The 20,288-nt window shown below is 40.5% G+C and overlaps 1 protein-coding gene across 7 annotated transcripts in view; it reads left to right on the top strand.

Annotated features, from left to right (window-relative positions):
- The window catches only part of MAP7 (microtubule associated protein 7), a 181,349-nt gene that overhangs the window by 135,206 nt on the left and 25,855 nt on the right, over nt 1-20,288 (top strand). For 5 of the 7 annotated variants that reach the window (XM_018053247.1, XM_018053244.1, XM_018053246.1 and 2 more), the window contains 4 exons: nt 7,384-7,547; nt 9,223-9,340; nt 13,170-13,280; nt 18,878-18,991. In XM_018053247.1, the coding sequence (XP_017908736.1) occupies nt 7,384-7,547; nt 9,223-9,340; nt 13,170-13,280; nt 18,878-18,991 (507 nt within the window). The remainder of the gene's footprint in view (nt 1-7,383; nt 7,548-9,222; nt 9,341-13,169; nt 13,281-18,877; nt 18,992-20,288) is intronic. The other 2 variants (XM_018053249.1, XM_018053250.1) reach the window with 1 other exon arrangement.

Raw genomic sequence — 20,288 nt, 5'->3', positions numbered from 1 at the left:
CTGTGATGATAAAGGTGAGGGTGGCAGGTCAGACTCCAGAGACTGACTGACATGCCCGGGACTGGAGAAACCAATGCTTCTGAGCTTCGGGGAGGCAGAGATACGGGGGCATTTGTGCTTCCTGGTCTAGCAGGCTGGGCTCAGTAAGACAGCGAGGGAAGAGGATGGCACCAACTTTGGAGGAGTAAAAGTGGATTAGGGTCGAGGCAGTGAGAGTCCGAGGACAATCATCATTTTGTGTGCTTTAGCAAAACTCTGTTGACTTTAGCTGAGGCCTAACTAAACACTCCATTGAGCCTAGCTCTGAAGATAAGAAGTCCTGGCACAGTGTTGCTTTCCTGTCTCAAAAGAAAATGTCTTTCACAGGTATAAGCACCTCAGCTCTGCCCTGGCAGCTCAATCTCATTAGCCTACCACTGTGTCCAGGGATGAAGGCAGAGTAGGAAGTCCCCTCAGGCAGGAGACGCAGTGTTGTGGGTATCCTACAAGGTCATCTTTATTACCAGGCAGTTCTCCAGAGTAATACTCAAATGAGAGGAGAGTAGAAAACAGTTTAAATGACTGGTTGAGAAGGCTTTGAATTAACACTAAGGCTCAATGTAAACCACTTTGCTTGGAGGTCATATAACCCTTTAATTCCTTAGCTCATTCCTCATTAGACTTACTTTAATCATCTGCTAAACTAGTCATTGTTTTATGTGGGGAAAGACTCAGAAACATGTAAGAGCAGAGTAATTACCATCTGGCGTACAGGTAGGAGTGCAGAGGAACTATGGGAGTGACCTTGGTGTCAGGGAAAGCTTTTCAGAGGAAGAGCCGTTTGACCTAGAACTTGAACGATGACTGAAGTTTGACAGGTGGGAAGAGGGATTTGGGGCAGGGGTAGCACATAAAAATGGAGAGGATCGTATGGTCAGTCTAAGGAGCTGAACCGCGGGAACAGGAGCTAACAGATTGTCACGCAGGGCTATGACACTAGGTTTTGTTTGGGATTGGGGCCAGTGGCAGGGGGAGGGAGATGTCTGAGAACAGTATGCAGGATGACTGAAGAGGAAATAGACTAAACCCAAGGAGTAAGAAAAAAATGAGGGCTTAAATCCAATAGAATCGGAAGGATGAGAGAGAAGACACTAAATTCTGATGTAAAATGAGAAGGTCAGTTGTGGAAGTGTTGGGTTGGGGTGGAACATCCATGAAGGAGAAATGAAGGGTGATTCCAAGGGATCTTGGTAAACCACTGGGAGGTCATGCATCTGCTATCAGAATGGAGAAGGTGGAGCAGGTTCTGGTTTGAGGTAGAGATAAGGTTATGTGATCGATCTGACCAGGAGATTCAAGAGGAAATTTTAGGCGGGCAGTTGTGAATTTGGAGGAAGTATTGTATAGTAACTGAAAGTACAGGCTTTACAATCAGAGCTGAATTATAATTTCAACTCTTCCTCTTTTAGACAGTGATCCTAGGAGAGCTATTTATCTCCTTTGGGTTTTTTTTTTTTTAATTTCATTTTATCTTTACTGCCAGGCAAAATGGAATTATTATTCCACATTTATTACAATTTTGTTTTCATTTGCCTGATAGCTTTTGTTCATTCATTATTTTACGATTTTTTTTTTAGCACTTTGTTTTAGGTTTGTTTCTTTTAAACAACAGTTTAAAAGTTGTGTCCTGCTCTTTGTGACCCCATGGACTGTAGCATGCCGGGCTTCAACATAACTTGGGCGTTTTGGATTTTGGCCTGGTCTAAAAGTCTCAACCTTAACTAACAGGCTTAGTTTTATTCCTTTTAAACTTTCTTTTTTCCCCTTGCTATGGTAGGGGTAGGGTTGGTTGTGTGGCTGTAGAGGTTACATGTACTGAGTCCCTACTGTGTACCTGGCACTGCGCTGAACACTTTGTATGTTACTGTGGGCTCATCTGGCAACTCTGGCAGGAAGACAGTTGGAGGAGATAAGACCACAGGAGTCCCTCTGTAACGGGAGTGGCAGGAGGGGGGTGGACTCAGGTTCCTGTGAAGCCAGAGCTGCTTCTCTGTCCAGTACCCTTTCACTGCAAACTCCTTTTAGTTCAGGAGTCACTGTTTCTTTAGTACAAGAGTCAAGTTTCTAAATAGAGTCCAGGTTGACAGTGGACTTCCCCTTTGTGTGTCACTGACCAACTGTTACAGGGTCACTGAAGTATAACCTTGGTGGCAGCAGCTCAGGGATGGGACTGGATTGTTCATGTCCAGGGGCCACTGTGGGTTTTCGTTTCATTTTTATATTATGATCTCAGAGTCCAGGAGAAAATGCTAATGTCACAAGAGCAAAGGTTAATGATAGTCATCACAGGTCCTTTTTGGACATGTTATTCTTTTATAGAGCTCTGTGAAATTAGTGATCGTTAATGATTTAAATACTGAATGAGTAGTTATACAGTCTGTTCTTACTGCCATAGCAGACTACCATAGAGTGCATGGCTTAAACAACAAATTGTGTTTTCTTAGCAATTCTGGAAGCTGGAAAGTTTATGATCAAGGCCCTGGTAGGCTTCCGTTCCTGATGAGAGCTCTCTTCCTGGCCCATGGATGGCTGCTTTGTTCTCACCTGGTCTGTCTTCTGAGCATGAAAAGAGAGGGAGAGAGAGCTCCCTGGTGTCTCTTTTTATAAGGGAGTAATCATTTGAAAAGACATCTTTCCCTGATGCTGGGAAAGATTGAAGGTGGGAGGAGAAGGGGATGACAGAGGATGAGATGGTTGGATGGCATCACCGACTGGATGGACATGAGCCTGAGTAAACTCCGGGAGTTGGTGACGGATAGGGAGGAATTTCGTGCTGCGATTCATGATGTCACAAAGAGTCGGACGCAACTGAGTGAACTGAACTGAATCCTGTTGGATTAGGTCCCTACCCTTATGACCTCATGTAATCATGATCATTTCCGGAAGGCCCTAGCTCCAGATACAGTCACTTTGGGCAGTAGAGATTCAGTGTACAAATTGCTGGGAGAGGAGACACAATTCAGTCCATAGCAAGTGTTGATTTCTTTTTCTTATGCTCAGAAGTCTCATTTCTTATTGAGAAAATATAAAACTTTGATATTATATATCATCCACAGGGAATATTTTAAGTAACTAAACCTCTTAGGATAAGTTACTTTCAATTCTTACTAAAACATTGAAATCTTTTATGCACTATCCTTCTGTTTTAAGGGTCACAGGATCTGTACTTGGTAATAATCCTGGTGCTCACCGCCATTCTCTGCAATAACATGAAACCATTGTTTGCTGTTTCACCATTATTTGCCTGTTCTCTGTATGACTGTGTAAAGATGACAATTATTCAAGAAGGCACTGCAATAGGATCTCCACTTCCTGGTAGAAAATAGAAGTGGAAGTTAAGAGTTTGATGAAGAAATGCTCTTCATTTAAAAGATTATTTGGGATAAAACTAATTGTTATTGTCATAATATCTGGCTCTGCTTTGATTGATAGCACAAGCTTAAGAACTACCTTGAATTTTTTGAATTGAAATTATGGTGACAAATTTGGCAATAATGGCTAATATTTATTGAATGCTTACCAAGTGCTGAGAACTATTCTAACTGTGTTAGGTGTAATGCTTCTTTTAATCCTCACAGTAAACACTATGAGAAGGTCCCATATTTAGCCACAATTTACCCTAACAGAAGTGAGGAGTAAGGAAGTTAAGTAATTTACCTAAGACTACACGGTTAAGGATGAATGAGTCAAGAAATACAATTGTTCTCAATGAATCAGGAAGTAATTATTAAGGCCCTTGCTTATACACAAGTTGTGAAAAACACTATCTGTGTATATGCACTCAGTGATGTCTGACTCTTTGTGACCCCATGGACTGTAACTCACCAGGTTCCTCTGTCCATGGAATTTTCCAGGCAAGAATACTGGAGTGGGTTGCCATTTCCTTTTCCAGGGGGTCTTCCAGACCCAGGGATCGAACCTGTGTCTCTTTCATCTCCTGCATTGGCAGGCAGGTTCTTTACCAGCTGAGCTATTGGGGAAGCCCTGAAAAACACTACAGTTAATGGGAAAAAAGGAAGGAAATCAGAATACAAGAAATGCTTAAGTTTGTGGTAGATGTCGGAAGACCTGTGTTGAGCCCTGAAGAGATGAAACTTCTGGAGAAGTTAAGAATAGTGGTCCTCCATATGCCATCATGGATCACTTGGGACCAAAACAACCTAGGAGGTTTGTTTAAAATTACTAGGCCTCATCCTGGGAGTAGTAAAAATGAATGAGGGTTCGAACCCAGCAATCCGTGCTTTTATGAGACTACCGCCTTAAAGGATGACTGTTTGGACTGAAACAAGGATAGCAACTTTCCCAACAACCACAACCTCGGGAGCAAGAGATGGGGGAGGTATGGTTTGTTTGAAAGGTGCAGTAAGGCAAAAGGTCTCTAGGGAGAGTGAAGGGGCCAGGTTGAGGTAGGACTTATTTCACTTAGCATAATATTCTGTAGGTTCATCTGTGTTGTCGCAATGGCAAGATTTCATTATTTCTTATGGCTGAGTGATATCCCATGGCCTGTGTTTACCATGTCTTCTTTATCCACTTGTCTATTGATACAGACACTTATGTGTCCATGACTTGCCTTTTGTGAATAATGCTGTCCATGCTACTTTTAACATATGTCCCCAGAGTATTGCTTTATTTATTTAACCATTCAGTAAATATTTATTGAGTGTGTGTGTGCTCAAGTCATGCTCTTTGCAACCCTGTGAACTGTGGTCTGCCAGGTTCCTCTGTCCATGGAATTCTCCAGGCAAGAATACTGGAGTGGGTAGCCATTCCCTCATACTATGTGCTTTTGCTCAGAGTAAATTTTTAACTTGAGCCTGAGGATTTCTTTAAAATCATGAGATTTGAACATTGGAAGGAAGGAACCTTAAAGATCAGTTTCTTCCTGTTTCAAGCCAGAGAAAACTGAAATCCAAATGAGATTGTCCAGGTCTCACCATGAGTTAACAGCAGAGCTGCTGGGGAAACCCAGATCTCTCTGTACCATCCTGAGTGATGTCAGAGAACAGGCTCACCTTGGGTTTGTCCTCCTCCATTTCCTCCCATGAAAGGCAAGTCAGTTCACATCCCTTTCAGTGGCTTTGTCTCCTGAAGTGAATAGCTCTGAAAAGATTTAATGGTAGCAGGAATACAGAATCTCTTATATTAAATATCTAGAGGAAGCTAAATGTTCTGAATTTCATTGTTTTTCTCTTAAAAAGTAACATTTTAATTTATATACCATGTAGTGTTCTCCAGGTTTATGCTCTATACTTTGTTTGGATATTTTTGCCTACAGTATTAATAACTCACATTAAAAATGTGTTTAGCTATCATGACTGAAGGAAGCATCATATTAAAAAAAAAAGTTTTGTGCCTGGAAATGAGGAAAGTACATGTATATGTAAAGAAGAAAGGAAGCATTCCATCATTAAATGATATATTTTTAAGGTCATATAGATTTTATTTTTTTTCAGACTATAAACTTTTTATTTTGCATTGAGGCATAGCCAGTTAACAATGTTGTGGTAGTTTCAGGTGAACAGCAAAGGGACTCAGCCATACATACACATGTATCCCCAAACCCCTCTTCCATCCAGGCTGGCACAGAACATTGGGAAGAGTTCCATGTGCTATACACTAGGTCCTTGTTGGTTATCCAGTTTGAATACAGCAGTGTGTACAAGACCTTCCCAAACTCCCTAGCTATCCCTCCTCCTTGGCAACGAGAAGTTTGTTTCCTAAGTCTGTGAGTCTCTTTCTGTTTTGTAAGTTCATTCGTAACATTTCTTTTTAGATTCTACATCTAAGAGATGTTATATGATACCTCGCCTTCTCTGTCTGATTCACTTCACTCAGTATGATACTCCCTAGGTCCATCCATTAAACAATATTCTTTGAGCTGTGTATTTTCACTCTGTAATAATAATGTCTTGCCTAAATAGATTAGTAGCATTTCAGAGACAAGGTTGGCTGCTCGTTTGATCCCTCACATCCTTTTGCTGACTCAGTGCGATATGCCCATGAGGCATATCTTTCATCAACTATCAATCTTTGGAATTTTCTCCCAAATCTTTTTTTTTAATTAATTTCTATTGGTGTGTATGCTAGACAGCATATTAAAAAGCAGAGACATCACTTTGTCAACAAAGGTCTGTCTAGTCAAGGCTGTGGTTTTTCCAGTAGTCATGTATGGATGTGAGAGTTGGACTGTAAAGAAAGCTGAGTGCCGAAGAATTGATGCTTTTGAATTGTGGTGTTGGAGAAGACTCTTCAGAGTCTCTTGGACTGCAAGGAGATCCAGCCAGTCTATTCTAAAGGAGATCAGTCCTAGGTGTTCATTGGAATGACTTATGTTGAAGCTGAAACGCCAATACTTGGCCACCTGATGCAAAGAGCTGGCTCATTTGAAAAAAACCCTGATGCTGGGAAAGATTGAAGGCAGGAGGAGAAGGGGACGACAGAGGATGAGATGGTTGGATGGCATCACCGACTCAATGGACATGCGTTTGGATGGACTCCAGGAGTTGGTGATGGACAGGGAGGCCTGGCGTGCTGCAGTTCATGGGGTCGCAAAGAGTCGGACACGACTGAGCAGCTGAACTGATGCTAAGTCACTTCAGTCATGTCTGACTCTGCAACCCTGTGGACGGTAGCCCACCAGGGTCCTCTGTCCATGGAATTCTCCAGGCAAGAATACTAGAGGGGGTTGCCATGCCATTCTCCCGGGGATCTTCCCATCCCAGGGACTAAATCCACATTTCTTATGTTTCCTACATTGGCGGGCAGGTTTTCTGGTTTTTGTTTTTTTTAACCACTAGTGCCACTTGGGGATTGGAATATAGTTGATATACAATGTTGTTTTAGTTTCTGCTGTATAGTAACATCAATCAGTTTTACATATACACATATCCACTCTCCCAAATCCTTTTAACATTTGCAGAACCAATGCTATGTTGAAAGGAAGTCACAGGCTTTCGATCTGAAGGATATCACATATTTTAATGAGAGAGAGATGGTGCTGCTGGGTTTGAGAGTATCATATCTCTATGAGCTTTGAGGCTAGAGTATGTGATGCATGCCTTCTTCTGCAGTAATAATGTACCAAACTGGAGAGCTGTTCCAGTTCCCAAAGAATAGAATTAAGTGCATCTTCTTCTGCCTCATTGTTTGCATATTAAATTATGCTCAACATCAACAATTGTATTTTTTTTCCTGAAAATTTGAGGACGGCACAGGCCATGGTTGGTTAATAAAAACCAAAGACCCCATCCGTGTTTGTTAAATGTGGGCCACTTCTACATCCCCAGCTGTTAAGGTTTTAAACCTGCCTGTGTTTGGTTTCCCTTGTTTTTCCTCCTGAAGCTGCAAGAGAAATCGTCTGGTTAGAGAGAGAAGAGCGGGCCAGGCAGCACTACGAGAAGCACCTGGAGGAGCGGAAGAAGAAGCTAGAAGAGCAGAGGCTGAAGGAGGAACGGCGGAGGGCTGCCGTGGAGGAGAAGCGACGGCAGAGGCTCGAGGAGGACAAGGTCAGATGCTGCCCTGGGGACACATGGGAGGCGTGTCTGTTTCAGAAACATGCCACATTAACTGTGAGGCTTCCCACTGAGGTGCCAGGATGCACAGCTAGAATGTCTGAGGCAGCAATTTACCAGCAGTCATAGTTTCTAGTAGCTTCCCTGGTGGCTCAGACAGTAAAGAATCCACCTGCAATGCGGGAGATGTGGGTTCAATCCCTAGGTCAGGAAGATCCACTGAAGGGAACAGCTACCCTCTCCAGTATTTTAGCTGGAAAATTCCATGGACAGAGGAGCCTGGCTGGCTATGGTCCATGGGGGTCACAATCAGACATGACTCAGCAACTTTCACTTTGATAGTTTCTAGGGAGGTTGTGGTGTGGAAATCAGGTTGAGAATGATGTGATTGTCATTGTTTCCACAGGACCTTTAAAAACTCATTTCTCCGGTCTGGACCTATAACTTATTTATGCTTACTTCATGCATGCTGAAGTTTTAATCCCAGCAACTGGATTTCAGAAGGGCTTTACCATTTATAAACGTTTTCTCATCAATTATCTCATTTAACTCTTACTCAGCCTTTGAGTATTACCACTTTCTGTGGAAATGAAGATTAGACTCAGAATAGCTAAGTCACACAAAGTCATACAGTCCATTAAATTGTGGGTTGGGATTACCCACATCCTCAGATTCTAGATTCTGTTTTTAAATACAGAACTACGTGTGTTACAGACGTGTGCTATGGGCTTATGTGAGTTGAGGGAAAAGCATCACACTCCCTGTAGTGTGCTAAGATGCTTCAGTCATGTTTGACTCTTTGTGACCCTATGGACTGTAGCCCACCAGCCTCCACTGTCCATGGGAGTCTCCAGGCAAGAATATGGAGTGGGTTGCCATGCCTCCTGCCGCGGCCAGCACAAGCAAGAATCGCACCTGCACAGGGAGAGAACAGAGCGTCCCCGCTAAGAAAAATAAGAGAGAGACAAAAGATGGGGTTGAGAGGATCAGACCAAAATGGCTGATGCCTTCCTTTATTGTGCTGCAGTATATATAGGATAAAGTACGTGACTTCTGACATTCACAAGGTTGTTCTTAATCTCCAAATACAATCACAAGACCCTTACCGTTGTGTATATCACAAATAGATAATCTATCTTCTATCAATAAGCTAATCTATCTTCTATGAAATGTTGCAAGAACCAAACGTCCTGGAGCCTTAAGGGTAATAAATTCTTCAGGGGGGCGGGACAGGGAGCTTAGGAACATGTCCTAGGGCTCTGCATAACGCCGAGCAGCTCCCAAGACTTAACCCTTCACGGGCAGTCCCCCACACTCCTCCAGAAGGTCTTCCCGACCCAGGGATGGAACCTGCGTCTCACGACTCCTGCATTGGTAGGCAAGTTCTTTACTGCTTGCGCCACCTGGGAAGTCAGTGGTAATAGTAATAGTACCTGCTGTATGCCAAGGGCTTTATCAGCTGGAACCTATAATTTTGGTAACCCCCCACCCACCCCCATGTTGATAGTACTACTCTCACCTTAAAGTGTAGAGTTTAGGAATCTTCTGAGTATTAAAAGTATTAAGGTTGAAATTTAAGTAGTACCTCTCACCCCACTCTGCCTTAAGTTGAAGAATCCTCCAACAACCAGGTAGAATTTAATCATCACCTCCTCTGTTCCATTTAAAGGAACGTCATGAAGCCGTTGTGCGGCGTACAATGGAGAGGAGCCAGAAGCCAAAGCAGAAACAAAACCGGTGGTCATGGGGAGGTGCTCTCCATGGGAGCCCGAGCATCCACAACACAGGTAAATGGAGAAGCTTCTTCCCAAAATTACTATTTTTTAAATCACAGTTAAAGTCACAGTTACCTTTTTATTCTGTTTGTAAAAAAAAAAAAAAACCTGCATAAATAATTAAGCTACAATGAAATGATGCTTCTACTGTTTGAGGATAAGAGGGTGATGGAGATAAGAAGATAAGGTTCCCTCCCTCCACACAGGCTGCTTTTCTCATTTGTTGCAAAGTTCTTTAAAGAAACAGAAATCTGTGCAATTTTTCTCAGCAACTATTTTCAGTTCTACATTATTTGGGTAATTTATTTGCATAGGGGTTTCAAGATTATGGAATGGGTTAACCAGTTTTGGCTTTTTCTCTGCGAGAATCCTAGCACTGTTGCCGTTCAGAATCAATCCTACGAGCTTATGTATTCTGATCCTAAAGTATATGCAACACGAAGGCTCTGCAAGAGGAAGTGCAGATTTCTGAAGCTAGAAATAGTAGTGAATGTCCGAGTGATTCCTTGTACTTAAATTGACTTAAAATCCTACGAAAATTTGGACTTAGTGAAAGGCTTTATTTTTGTACTGTAAATTCAATACACCTTGAATTTTATACAGTGTGTCAGTTTCATATGTGTGAGTCTAATAAGCTTTTTTTTTTTAATTTACTTTGGAAAATCATTGTCTTACATTCTGTCCCCAGGTGGTTTTGTTGAATCATCATTCACCTTTCTCGATTTAGCAGGCCTGGACCACCACTTCACAACTTTTGGTGGTACTAGAAAACCTGGTACAGACCTCCTTGTGATTTGCTGATTGCCTGACCTGTAGCTAGCACCTCAGACTAGGGCCAGTTCATCAGTAGCTGAACCATTGCCACCTTAGTCATAATGCATGCTTAATATCCTACTGCATAGACCTAGATCTGGGACATGGCACAGTGTTTCTCAAGTGTTGATAATATAACTCGGGTGACTTAAAGGTATTGAAATAAAGTAATTACCTGTGATACGTTTCCTTTCTCTTTAAATGATCATTTTGGATAAAACCTTAAAGAAAATGTTTTTGCACTGATAAATCACCTGAGGTCAAAGTACATCCAGTTTGGCTTTATTTCACTCTGCCTCCATAGTACAGCTATTGTCACTTTCAATTTTCATATAAGTAACTATGGATTTTTGTTTGTTTTCTCTATTCCCTTTCATTCCTAACATTCAGTGTGCCTTCTATAACCTCATCATTTAAAAATCTAAAAGCATATTGCCACAACTTTCTTTCCTATGCAGTGAATCAAATTTGAAAGCATGTTTTTTCCCCTTTGGCTCTTCATGACCCAGTTGTATTTGCAGTGGAGCACATCAAATGGGTCATAAGGATCATTTACATGTGATATTTCATTCTAGGTATAATTTTGCATATTTGTTCCATACAAAATAGCCATCATGGTATATGCTTTTATATACTTATTTTCCTTTAGTTTGGCTTCATGTTTTACATGTGTGTGTGAGACAGGTAAACCTGTGCAGACTTTCAAGCTTTTCAAGCTTTTTTTTTTTTAGCCGCGGTGTGTGACATGCAGTATCTTAGTTCCCCCTGAGTTAAGAGTTAGTTAAGTCGCTCAGTCGTGTCCGACTGTTTGCGACCCTGTGGACTGTAGCCCACCAGGCTTCATCCATGGGATTCTCAAGGCAAGAATACTGGAGTGGGTTGCCATTTCCTTCCAGGGATCAAATCCATACCCACTGCAGTGGAAGCTGGGAGCCCTAACCACTGGCCTCCCAGGGAATTCCCTCCAACATTTTTGAGGGGATGTCAAGTTACTTAGCTTTACTTCTTGCTTCCATGCTTAGAATTCAATATACAACCTCTGTTATTGCCACTCAGAGTTGAATTTGTGAGCTGTTGGATAAATCATTTTTTATTAGGGCTGTGAATTGGAGAATATTGCTCCTATAATAGAGACGTTTGAAAATAATGAGAATTTACCAAAATTCTCAATGATCAGAATAATTTGCCAAGATCTCAAGAGCAGTAACCAGGTCTTGCTCTTTTGCCTACTCCTTACTTCACAACAATGCTAACTTGTGGTAGACACAACAAACAAATCCTGGAAATTAACTTTAATCTAGATCAAATCAATGTGTTGTCTGACTATTCCCACATCAGCTAGCCCTGCTTTGTAAAGACTATACTTTTTAATCCAATTCTTCATAAATCCTTTGGTGAATTTGTGTTTTGTTCAGAGAGGGGGAAAAAAAGATTAAAGATTCTTATTTGTTAACTAATATAAAAAATACATATTTTATCTCCATAATGTGATAGGCCTGCATATAGACACAGTTTCCCCTCAACTGAAGCTGAACATATAAAGCAATATCAGAAAATGTATTGCTATGAAATGTCCTGGAAATAACTTTCCTCATTCTTCTTTGTGTCCTTAAACCTCACATTTTGTCATTGTTTCTTTTAACATTTTACCCTAAGTCTTTTCTTTGTTAGGATTCCCTTAAAAGCCCATCCATTAAGTGTGAATTTGAGTCACAGAAATGATGTTTGGTTTTTTTCTTTTGATGATTAAATCGCTTCACATAAATCAATAATACTTCAATAAATTAAAAAATTTTTAATTGCTTCAGCTGTAGAAGATAGGAATATCTGATGTTGGCAGAAGACTTGCTTATCCCCTGTACACTGTAAATAATAGCCAGAAGTGGTTGTTCTGTGGGAGAAAGTTTAACATATTTACTACCAGGGTTAGTTTAGACCGGTGGGAACAGGGCTTGAAGGCCTCTCCCACAAGGAGTATTATGGTTTGTGTTCAGTTTTAGAAGAAGCTAACCATAGAAAATAAAACAAAATACATCCAGAGTCCTTTAACTTTGGCTAATATAGGTCAGAACAACTCCCTGCATCCTAAATAAATAAAATAATGAGGTTTTTTTAGACTTTCATTATATGTACTTGTATTCAGGGAACGTGATGTACACTATGAGCATGGTTATAGCTTGGTTCCGCTGTTCAGAGAGCAAACCATCAGAGCTGATTTTTCCCTTTAATATGGCTATTATTTCTCTTCTAACTTGAACTTGAAGAATTACTCTAAAATTATCCAACAGCAATAAGAATGTTATTAATAAACTTAATTCTGATTGTCTTTGCATGGCCGCCAATATTGTTAGGCAAGTTTGTGGGCTGATTCTATAATGTGTCTATAAACCATACTCATCTCTGTGATCGAGGCACACAGGGGTGGTCATTAGTAGATTTTTAAAAAAGAAATGCTCTAGGGGCCCTCCTTTCCGCACCTGCAGTGTTGCTTTTTTTGTTTCTGATTAATCTGTTTTTCTATAGTGCACTTAGTGCCCTTTGTAAAATGACTCTACAAGCAAAAGTATCAGCAAATGCACAGACCCTGGTGTTTGCATTCTATCTCACCAGCACTATTACTGCCCCATCATTTCTCCTTTGGGAAATTATGAAGGCATTCCCTCTTGTAGACCCGCTTTTGCTTCATGGGCTGCCTCCGTCATTTTCGTTGCCCGCCACTGGTTTTCCTTTGGTCTTCCTCCGTTTGTTGTATTGTAACCGTATGCTTGAATTTCCCTGGCTGACAAACTGGTGAACTGAATAGTTCTTTAATATTTTTATTCTATATTTTTATTTTCCTGTAAGAAAAATGAGTATTATTTCTAGCCTTTAAGTTACCTTAAAATGTCCACTTAGAAAACTGTGCTATAGTAAAGATCTAGCCATAGAGCTGAAAGCATCCAATCCTAGTTTTTCCTTCCATCATTGAACTAGGAAATTGCAATCCTGCATGCTGGCTGTCAATTAGCATTATCTCCGTTTGTTTTAGATCCAGACAGGCGGTCAGTTTCCACCATGAATCTTTCGAAACATGTTGATCCCGTCATTAGCAAGCGGCTCTCCTCTTCATCTGCAACTTTACTAAATTCTCCAGATAGAGGTACAGTCAAAAGGAAAACAAAAAAAGTGTTCTGTTATTTCCTTAATGCTTTTATTTTCTGGATGTTTACAGCTAAGAATAAGCATCTGAAGTTGCTTTCCCTACGTTTCTTAAATAGGAAGAAAAAAACTTCAGAGTAAAAAAGCAATAAACGTCTGAGCAGCATTTTCCTTGCGACAAGAACATTTCTCATTTTAGAACTTGGCTGAATGATTGCATTTAGCAGTGATGAAAAGCGGTGCTTCTCTCAAGTTTTTAGTACAGGAGTTTACAGCTCCAGAAATCACCCACTTATCCACCAACATGCTAATAATCTGTTATGAACATGTATTTCATTTCAATCAGATTGTCTTTGACTTTTCATCTGTACTTGGGGAATTCCAGGCATTAACGTTCTAAAAAATCTTTCTAAATGATTCATGTTGGCAGATTTCATTTTGCTAACTTATTTTTCCTTTAACCAAACCTTTCTTACTGCATTTCTTGTGTGTGTGACTGGTTTTTTTGGTGTCCATTCATTTAAAGGGATATGGCCCAACTTTAAGAATATCATTATGTAAGCCTCCTAAAAATTTCAATATTCACAGTCCTCCAGTTAACCTTTTGTTTGAATTTTGAGTTTTATTCATCCCATGGATTTACAGTACATGAATGCTGAGTTACTTGTAAAATTAAAGTTTCATTCTACATATTTATATATCACAGAATGAAAAATCAAGCTTTCAAGATAAGCTACTTGTTTTACATAATGAAAACAATTTTCAATTTGAAAAACCAAAGAATTATTGTACAATATAAAAACACATACTCTTTGAAAGTAACAAATTGTGGTTATTTTGAGTGCTTTATTAAGAAACTGATGGGTTTTGAAGTGTTTATAGTCTTTTGAAAAAGATTGTAATGCGTGCATGTTCTATGTGTGTGCATGTGTATTTGTATATTTTGTATTGTATAAAAGTTATGGTGTCATTGTAATGTATAATATAATGTGTTGATGTTAGAATTACTCTCTTAAAGCAGTAAATGTTTGAACAACTTCCAATTCTTGCCTTTTAACCTAAATCTTTTTTTTAACCTAGTTTGCCTAAATCATTGGTATTAGATGGGCCTTTTATATGTTAGGGAAAAGTATCATGAATTGAAGCTCCTTTCATAAGAAGCCTTTATTTTCAAGCCAACTCCCTTAGTATAAAATATAGCGTACTATTCTTAGCAGTTGTCTATTCCTCTTTTCTTTGGAATTGGCCACTTAGCACTTGAATTTTATATTTTTGTGAACATGGATCTAAGACAAGCCATAATCGGGATTTCACAGTAATTTTCAGTTAAACCTTGCTTATTGATTCCGTAGCTGAAATTGGGTCAATGTTGGGAGTGGGGATAAACCGACCAGCATTCTATCCACACTTCTATGGAGTGACAGTACTGTGTCAGCTAGTATCTGACGAGTGACGGTATCTGATTGACTAGTCTGAAGTAATCGGACCTTAGAACTGGGGAAAATGTGGATGGCTCGACTGGATGGCAGAGTCCCTGAGAGGTGAAGGGCCTGACTTCATAATTGGCAGGTTAATCTCAGAGAAGAGGGGTTGGAGCAGAGATCGCCAGCTCCCAGTGCATGTTGTTGCCGTGCTGCACCTGCAGTTCTCTCCTTCACGGATGTCCTTCCTTAGATTAATCCTGACTCCATCCGCTCTGCCTTTGGGTGAGGTTAAGGGTCAGGGAAAGTTCAGCAAGCAGTGACTAGCTGGAGCCAGGAAATTGCCCCTTGAATCATGGTGAAGTGAAGTCGCTCAGTCGTGTCCAACTCTTTGCGACCCCATGGACACCAGGCTCCTCTGTCCATGGGATTTTCTAGGCAAGAGTACTGGAGTGGGTTGCCGTTTCCTTCTCCAGGGAACTTCCCGACGCAGGGATCAAACACCAGGTCTCCCACATTGTAGACAGATGCTTTCCGTCTGAACCACCACTTGATCTTAGCCAAATACAGGTCTGTAAAACCTGATGCCAAGCTAGACTAAAAGGACAAGGAGGACAGCACTAAATTTGGGGGTTCCACTTCTCTGCCCCCTTATCAGAAGAACTGTGACCCAGTTCTGGTTTAACTGGTGAGGTCAGCCTGGAAGAAAAATCTGGTTCATCCAGAGGCTCCCATGTAGTTCAGGAAGCAATTTTTTTTTTAGTTAGGCAGAACACTCAGTAGCACAGTGAGAAGGCTCTGTCTTTTAATGAGAATAGAAATCTTCTGCATTTGAACTTCTCTAATTTGAGAGATCTAAGTAATTTAGTTAGTATAATTTCTTTTCTGCTATCTATTTGTTAAATTTAATTATGCTTTATTATCAAAGTAGAAAGCATTCTTATCAAATTATTAGAGGCTTTTACAGTCTAGTCTTTAGAGACTGTACTCCATTACTAGATTGTTTGAGCTTTCTCAGCTCTACAGCACAGGCCTTAAAGGTGATGTTAAATTGCAGCTCTGATACTATCAAAGTTGACATTCAACTGAAATGTTCTGCTGGTTATTCAAAATGCTGGAATATTTCCATACCAGTTGGTAAATATCCACTTTCCCAAGCTGTGCTTTCCCAGGCTCTCCAGAGCTAAAGGGGTTAAATGGTGTTACCTACTAGCTCTGTGCCTTGCCCCATCAGTTTTTAAATATTTTGATTATCACACCTGGATATAGAGTTACATGGGCTGATAAAATAACCCTAGTTAAAGGAAACCCCTGATTACTAAAGAGTTCTGTAATTGCTGCAACAGAGACAATATTGCCACTGGGAATTTTTACATTAAAAGTGTTCATTATTAAGCTTCCTTCTTCACCAGTTTTCCCCGCCGCCCCCCCCCCACCAAGGAAGACAGAGCATTTGAAAAAAATAAGAAGGAAATCGACTGCTCTTAGCTGGAAATTAGTCCATACCTTTTTTTTTCCCCCAGAAACTAGATTAGAGGACATGGGGGTGGGCCTAAAGCTGAATTCTGCCCGCATGTTCTGTTTGGCCTGAGAATGGGTTTGTTGTTGTTGTTACTGTTTTAGTTCAAACTATTCCATCATATGCAAAAAAAAGGAAGATTTCATAGAATATTTCAGGATGTAACAATATGTGCCTCATTTCTACCTGGCACCCACCATTAGAAACTAAATAGTGAGTTCCTGCTTGTGGAGGAACAGGGCAGCACAAATATCTGCAGTGTTTAGTTGCCTCCTTGGACCAGATTGTCTGTTAAGGGAATTGTCAATATCTCATTTTAACTGCTTAAGGAGGATCAATACTATAGTTGTTTCATGAGAATTAATACTTTTTCCTTCAGCAGCTTATCTCAAGATCAGGCCCTTCTCGGTTGAAAACATTTTAAAAAGTAACTCTCCTGTACTAACCTTTACTAAAAATTTATCTTATGGTGGAAGAGATCTATTTCTCTCTTGCTCAGGGCATAGTTAAGAATATGGTAGAACTGGAAACATATTTTTCCTAGCAACATCTTTCATTCAGAGTTTCAAAGTTATTAAAACAAATCTCTTTGGATTTGCTTTAAATGCAAGTCAAAGAGGGTGTTTAATGATCTTCATTTGAAGCAGATTCTTTGGTTGATGCCTTAAAGATGAAACAGAAATAGAGCAATTGAACTTCTTAATCAAGGAGAAAAAGCAGACATATCTTTTCAATGATAGACCATCTCTGAAGTTTTGAGTCATTTATTCTACAGAGTTTATCTAAGAAAAGGAGGCATTCACCTCTTCTTTCCTTTATCATCTACTAAAATTACAATTCTGTTGAGGATTTTAATTTAATCCTAATTACTTTCCCCACTGATTTAATTCTCTGAATGTATTCTAATTTTAGATTAGATTTTTAGATTATGTTCTGTTGATACACACACACACACACACACACACTGCCATACTATAGCTTATAATGGCACTTATTGTGCATTCTACCAACTGTATTATAATAGTTTTTATAACAGATGTTTTTTATGTATGTCTTCATATCAATAGATAAGGTTTAATTTAACCATGAAGACTCTCCCCCTAAAACCCAGAAAATCTAATAAGCTATTCACTAATTCTTAAATTCTCCAGTACCTGATCAAAATGGCTACTCATTTAAAATAAAGTCAGGTAATTAAGGTACTTACTGGAGGTTGGTACCTCCCTTTGAAATAGCAGATATTTTTTATAACAACCTTTAACACTGGATGGCTTCTATTAACTAAAATTAATTTTCTGGAAGTTAGAAGTCATTTCTTTAAAATATAACATATAAAAAATTATTATAAGAATAGTTGCTCCAGAGGCCAGAGGACTTACACCTGCTGTTTGCGGTGTAGAACAGAGTAGCCTTGTCAGGTTTAGACAGTTTTAAAGGTTTTATAAATGATTTGGGAATATGTTCTAAAATATACAGACCTCCCTTGGTATCCATGGGAGGTTAGTTCCAGGAACTGCTGCAGACACCCAGATCCTCAAGTGCTTGAGCCCCATAGTGAGCCCCCTGCATCTGCAGGTTCTGCATCCATGGATACCAAGGGCAACAGTATACTTAGTGGGAAAAATCCACATATAAGAGAACCTGTGCAGTTCAAGCTGTGTTGTTCAAGGGTCAAGTCTATATGATCACTTTATTTTAGTGATATTTGTAGGATTTTGCAAGCTTCTTTCCTGATACCTTTGGAAAGTAGCTTCTGTATTTTCATAGACCATTACTGGAAGGTAATAGCATAAGCAAAGTAATGTATTTGTAATTAGCATTCATTTCCTAACAGTGGTCTTGCGAAGCCCTGGTACAATTTGGGACTCTACTGCATCGTATCATTTTAAATTTATTTTCTGGATTCTTCACACACCCACTAGTAATTTCCAACATTATGATCATATTGGACTTTGGCTTTTCTATCTTAATTTTATGTTCAGCTTTATCCTTATCCTTCACCAAAAGTTTTATGTTCTTGCCAAACCAGGCAAGAACCTGCTTGCTGAATGAGGAAGACAAAAGTTCCATACAGAACTTTACATGAGTCCTCTTTCATTTTATTATATCTAATTCTGCCCCTCCCAGTTACCCAGGTGGCAGTTCATGGAGATGTAGCAAAATCTAATGGAGACCCTTTCTATCTTTATTTACATATTTCCAGTCTCACATTAAGCTGCCCAAGCCTGTGTTGAACTTGACATGCAGGATACTTAAAACGCCCTTTGGCTGAGGTGTATGCCTTAGCCCACCCCCCCATCCCGATGAGGGCAGCTAGGTTCGATAAACTCAGAGAAACATGCCAAACCCGCTTGAAATGGTCCTTCTGTTTTGTTACCTGTTGACTCCATAGGCAGGTGGTTAGCAAAAGCCATGTCCATAAACCTAATATAGAGCCTGCCACAGACTTAACACCTTGAAGAGAGCCAACCTTATGGAATAGCCGCTCCTCTGAGCAGAGTCCCTCCTGCCCCAATTCTGTACCACCTTCCTCCCCAGACAAGCCTCTCTTGTTGAGGTTCCTCTCCGAGGCCTGGGAAGTGAAAGGGGTTATGCCCTGCACCCGCCTCGCCCCTGGAAAGAACGCTTCTAACATCTCGCTTATGTGGTGACGTTTAGCTCGCCGCCTGCAGCTCAGCCCGTGGGAGAGCAGCGTGGTTAACAGACTGCTGACGCCCACACATGCGTTCCTGGCCAGAAGTAAAAGCACAGCGGCCTTGTCTGGAAATTCAGGTAAAACTGTCAAGGTGCAACTCTCAGTGAGGTAAAGTCCTCCTTTAGAAGCCCTCTCTGAGCCACCCCATTTTCATCTAATCACATCTCAGTTCTTCCCATTGTGTGCTTCTCCTCCTCCTGGTCGGATGGCGTTGGAAATGTGTGTGCTGGTGTTGGTTTCATGCCCCTGGCGTTGTTCCTCTGCGCTTCCACCTTAGCATCTTGTCTGGACACCAGATGCCAGGCGGACAAAGGACGTTCCTCCCTGTGATCAGGTGGCTCCAGAGGCTTCTGTCAGTTCATAACTGTTACTACAGAATCCTATTCCTTCCCTTCCTTTCTGCCTTCGCATCTGAGGAGATGATCAAAGGTAGAAATAATTTAAGATTGAATACTGCTTTGTGGACTTGGGGATAATATCAAAGCACAAGCCTATTTAAGCATAGTGTTTCATAAATGTGGCCGTGGGCTAGCCACTTATCCTCCCTGGGCTAGGCTTTTATATGTAATCGAGGAATAGTACCCTTTCAAAACTCTTAAGAGTTGTGGAGAAGGCTAATTACAGTGTTCTTAGTTGTTACATTACTTTGAAAATATGTGAAATGTGCCAAGTACTAGTCATTATAATTAGTTGTAACTCCTCTACTTTTTCAAAATGTAAAACATGTCTGAATGAGCCAATTAGTTTAATGAGAAGTTCGTATAGTCTACACCTAGCTGGAAAGAAACATACATATTAGGCTTTTGGCAGTGTGTCTCTCACAGTGAGTTGACTTGGGTTTTCCCAAATATCCATGTGACCAGCCCTCATCTTTGGTATGTAGGCAACTGCATTGCCTCCTCATAAAGCTCCCTTTCAAAAGGCTTTGCCTTTGCAAGCCTCTTCATGTTCACTAGCCCTCTTTATTATTTTTTTTTAATAATAACTCTTGGTAGTTTTATGATGTCTTTCATCTATAGTGCCCAGTGAGCGAGTGTCAACCTGACTTCTCACAGTACCCCTGGGAGGCAGTCAAGAAAGCAAGTACAGGCATTCCCACAACCTTCCTGTGGAAAGCAAGAGATTGACAATAAGTGACTTGCACCAGAGCCACTGAGGTGGACTAGATCTTAGATGTACTTCTGTCCTTGGCACCCTTGTGACGCTCTGTGTACCATCGTGCATTCAACTAGCTGGACCACAGCGATCTGTGCTTTCTGTAAAGCAGCTCTTCTGTCAGCCGTCACATTGCATCTGAGATTTTTCTGGAGAAAAGAGTACAAGATAATTTATTTTTATGCCCATTTTGTTTTACATACATACAAGTCATGAAAG

Source organism: Capra hircus, chromosome 9, assembly GCF_001704415.2.
Source record: "Capra hircus breed San Clemente chromosome 9, ASM170441v1, whole genome shotgun sequence".
In the NCBI taxonomy this organism is placed as follows: Eukaryota; Metazoa; Chordata; class Mammalia; order Artiodactyla; family Bovidae; genus Capra; species Capra hircus.
This window is presented reverse-complemented; position numbering and strand designations above follow the sequence as displayed.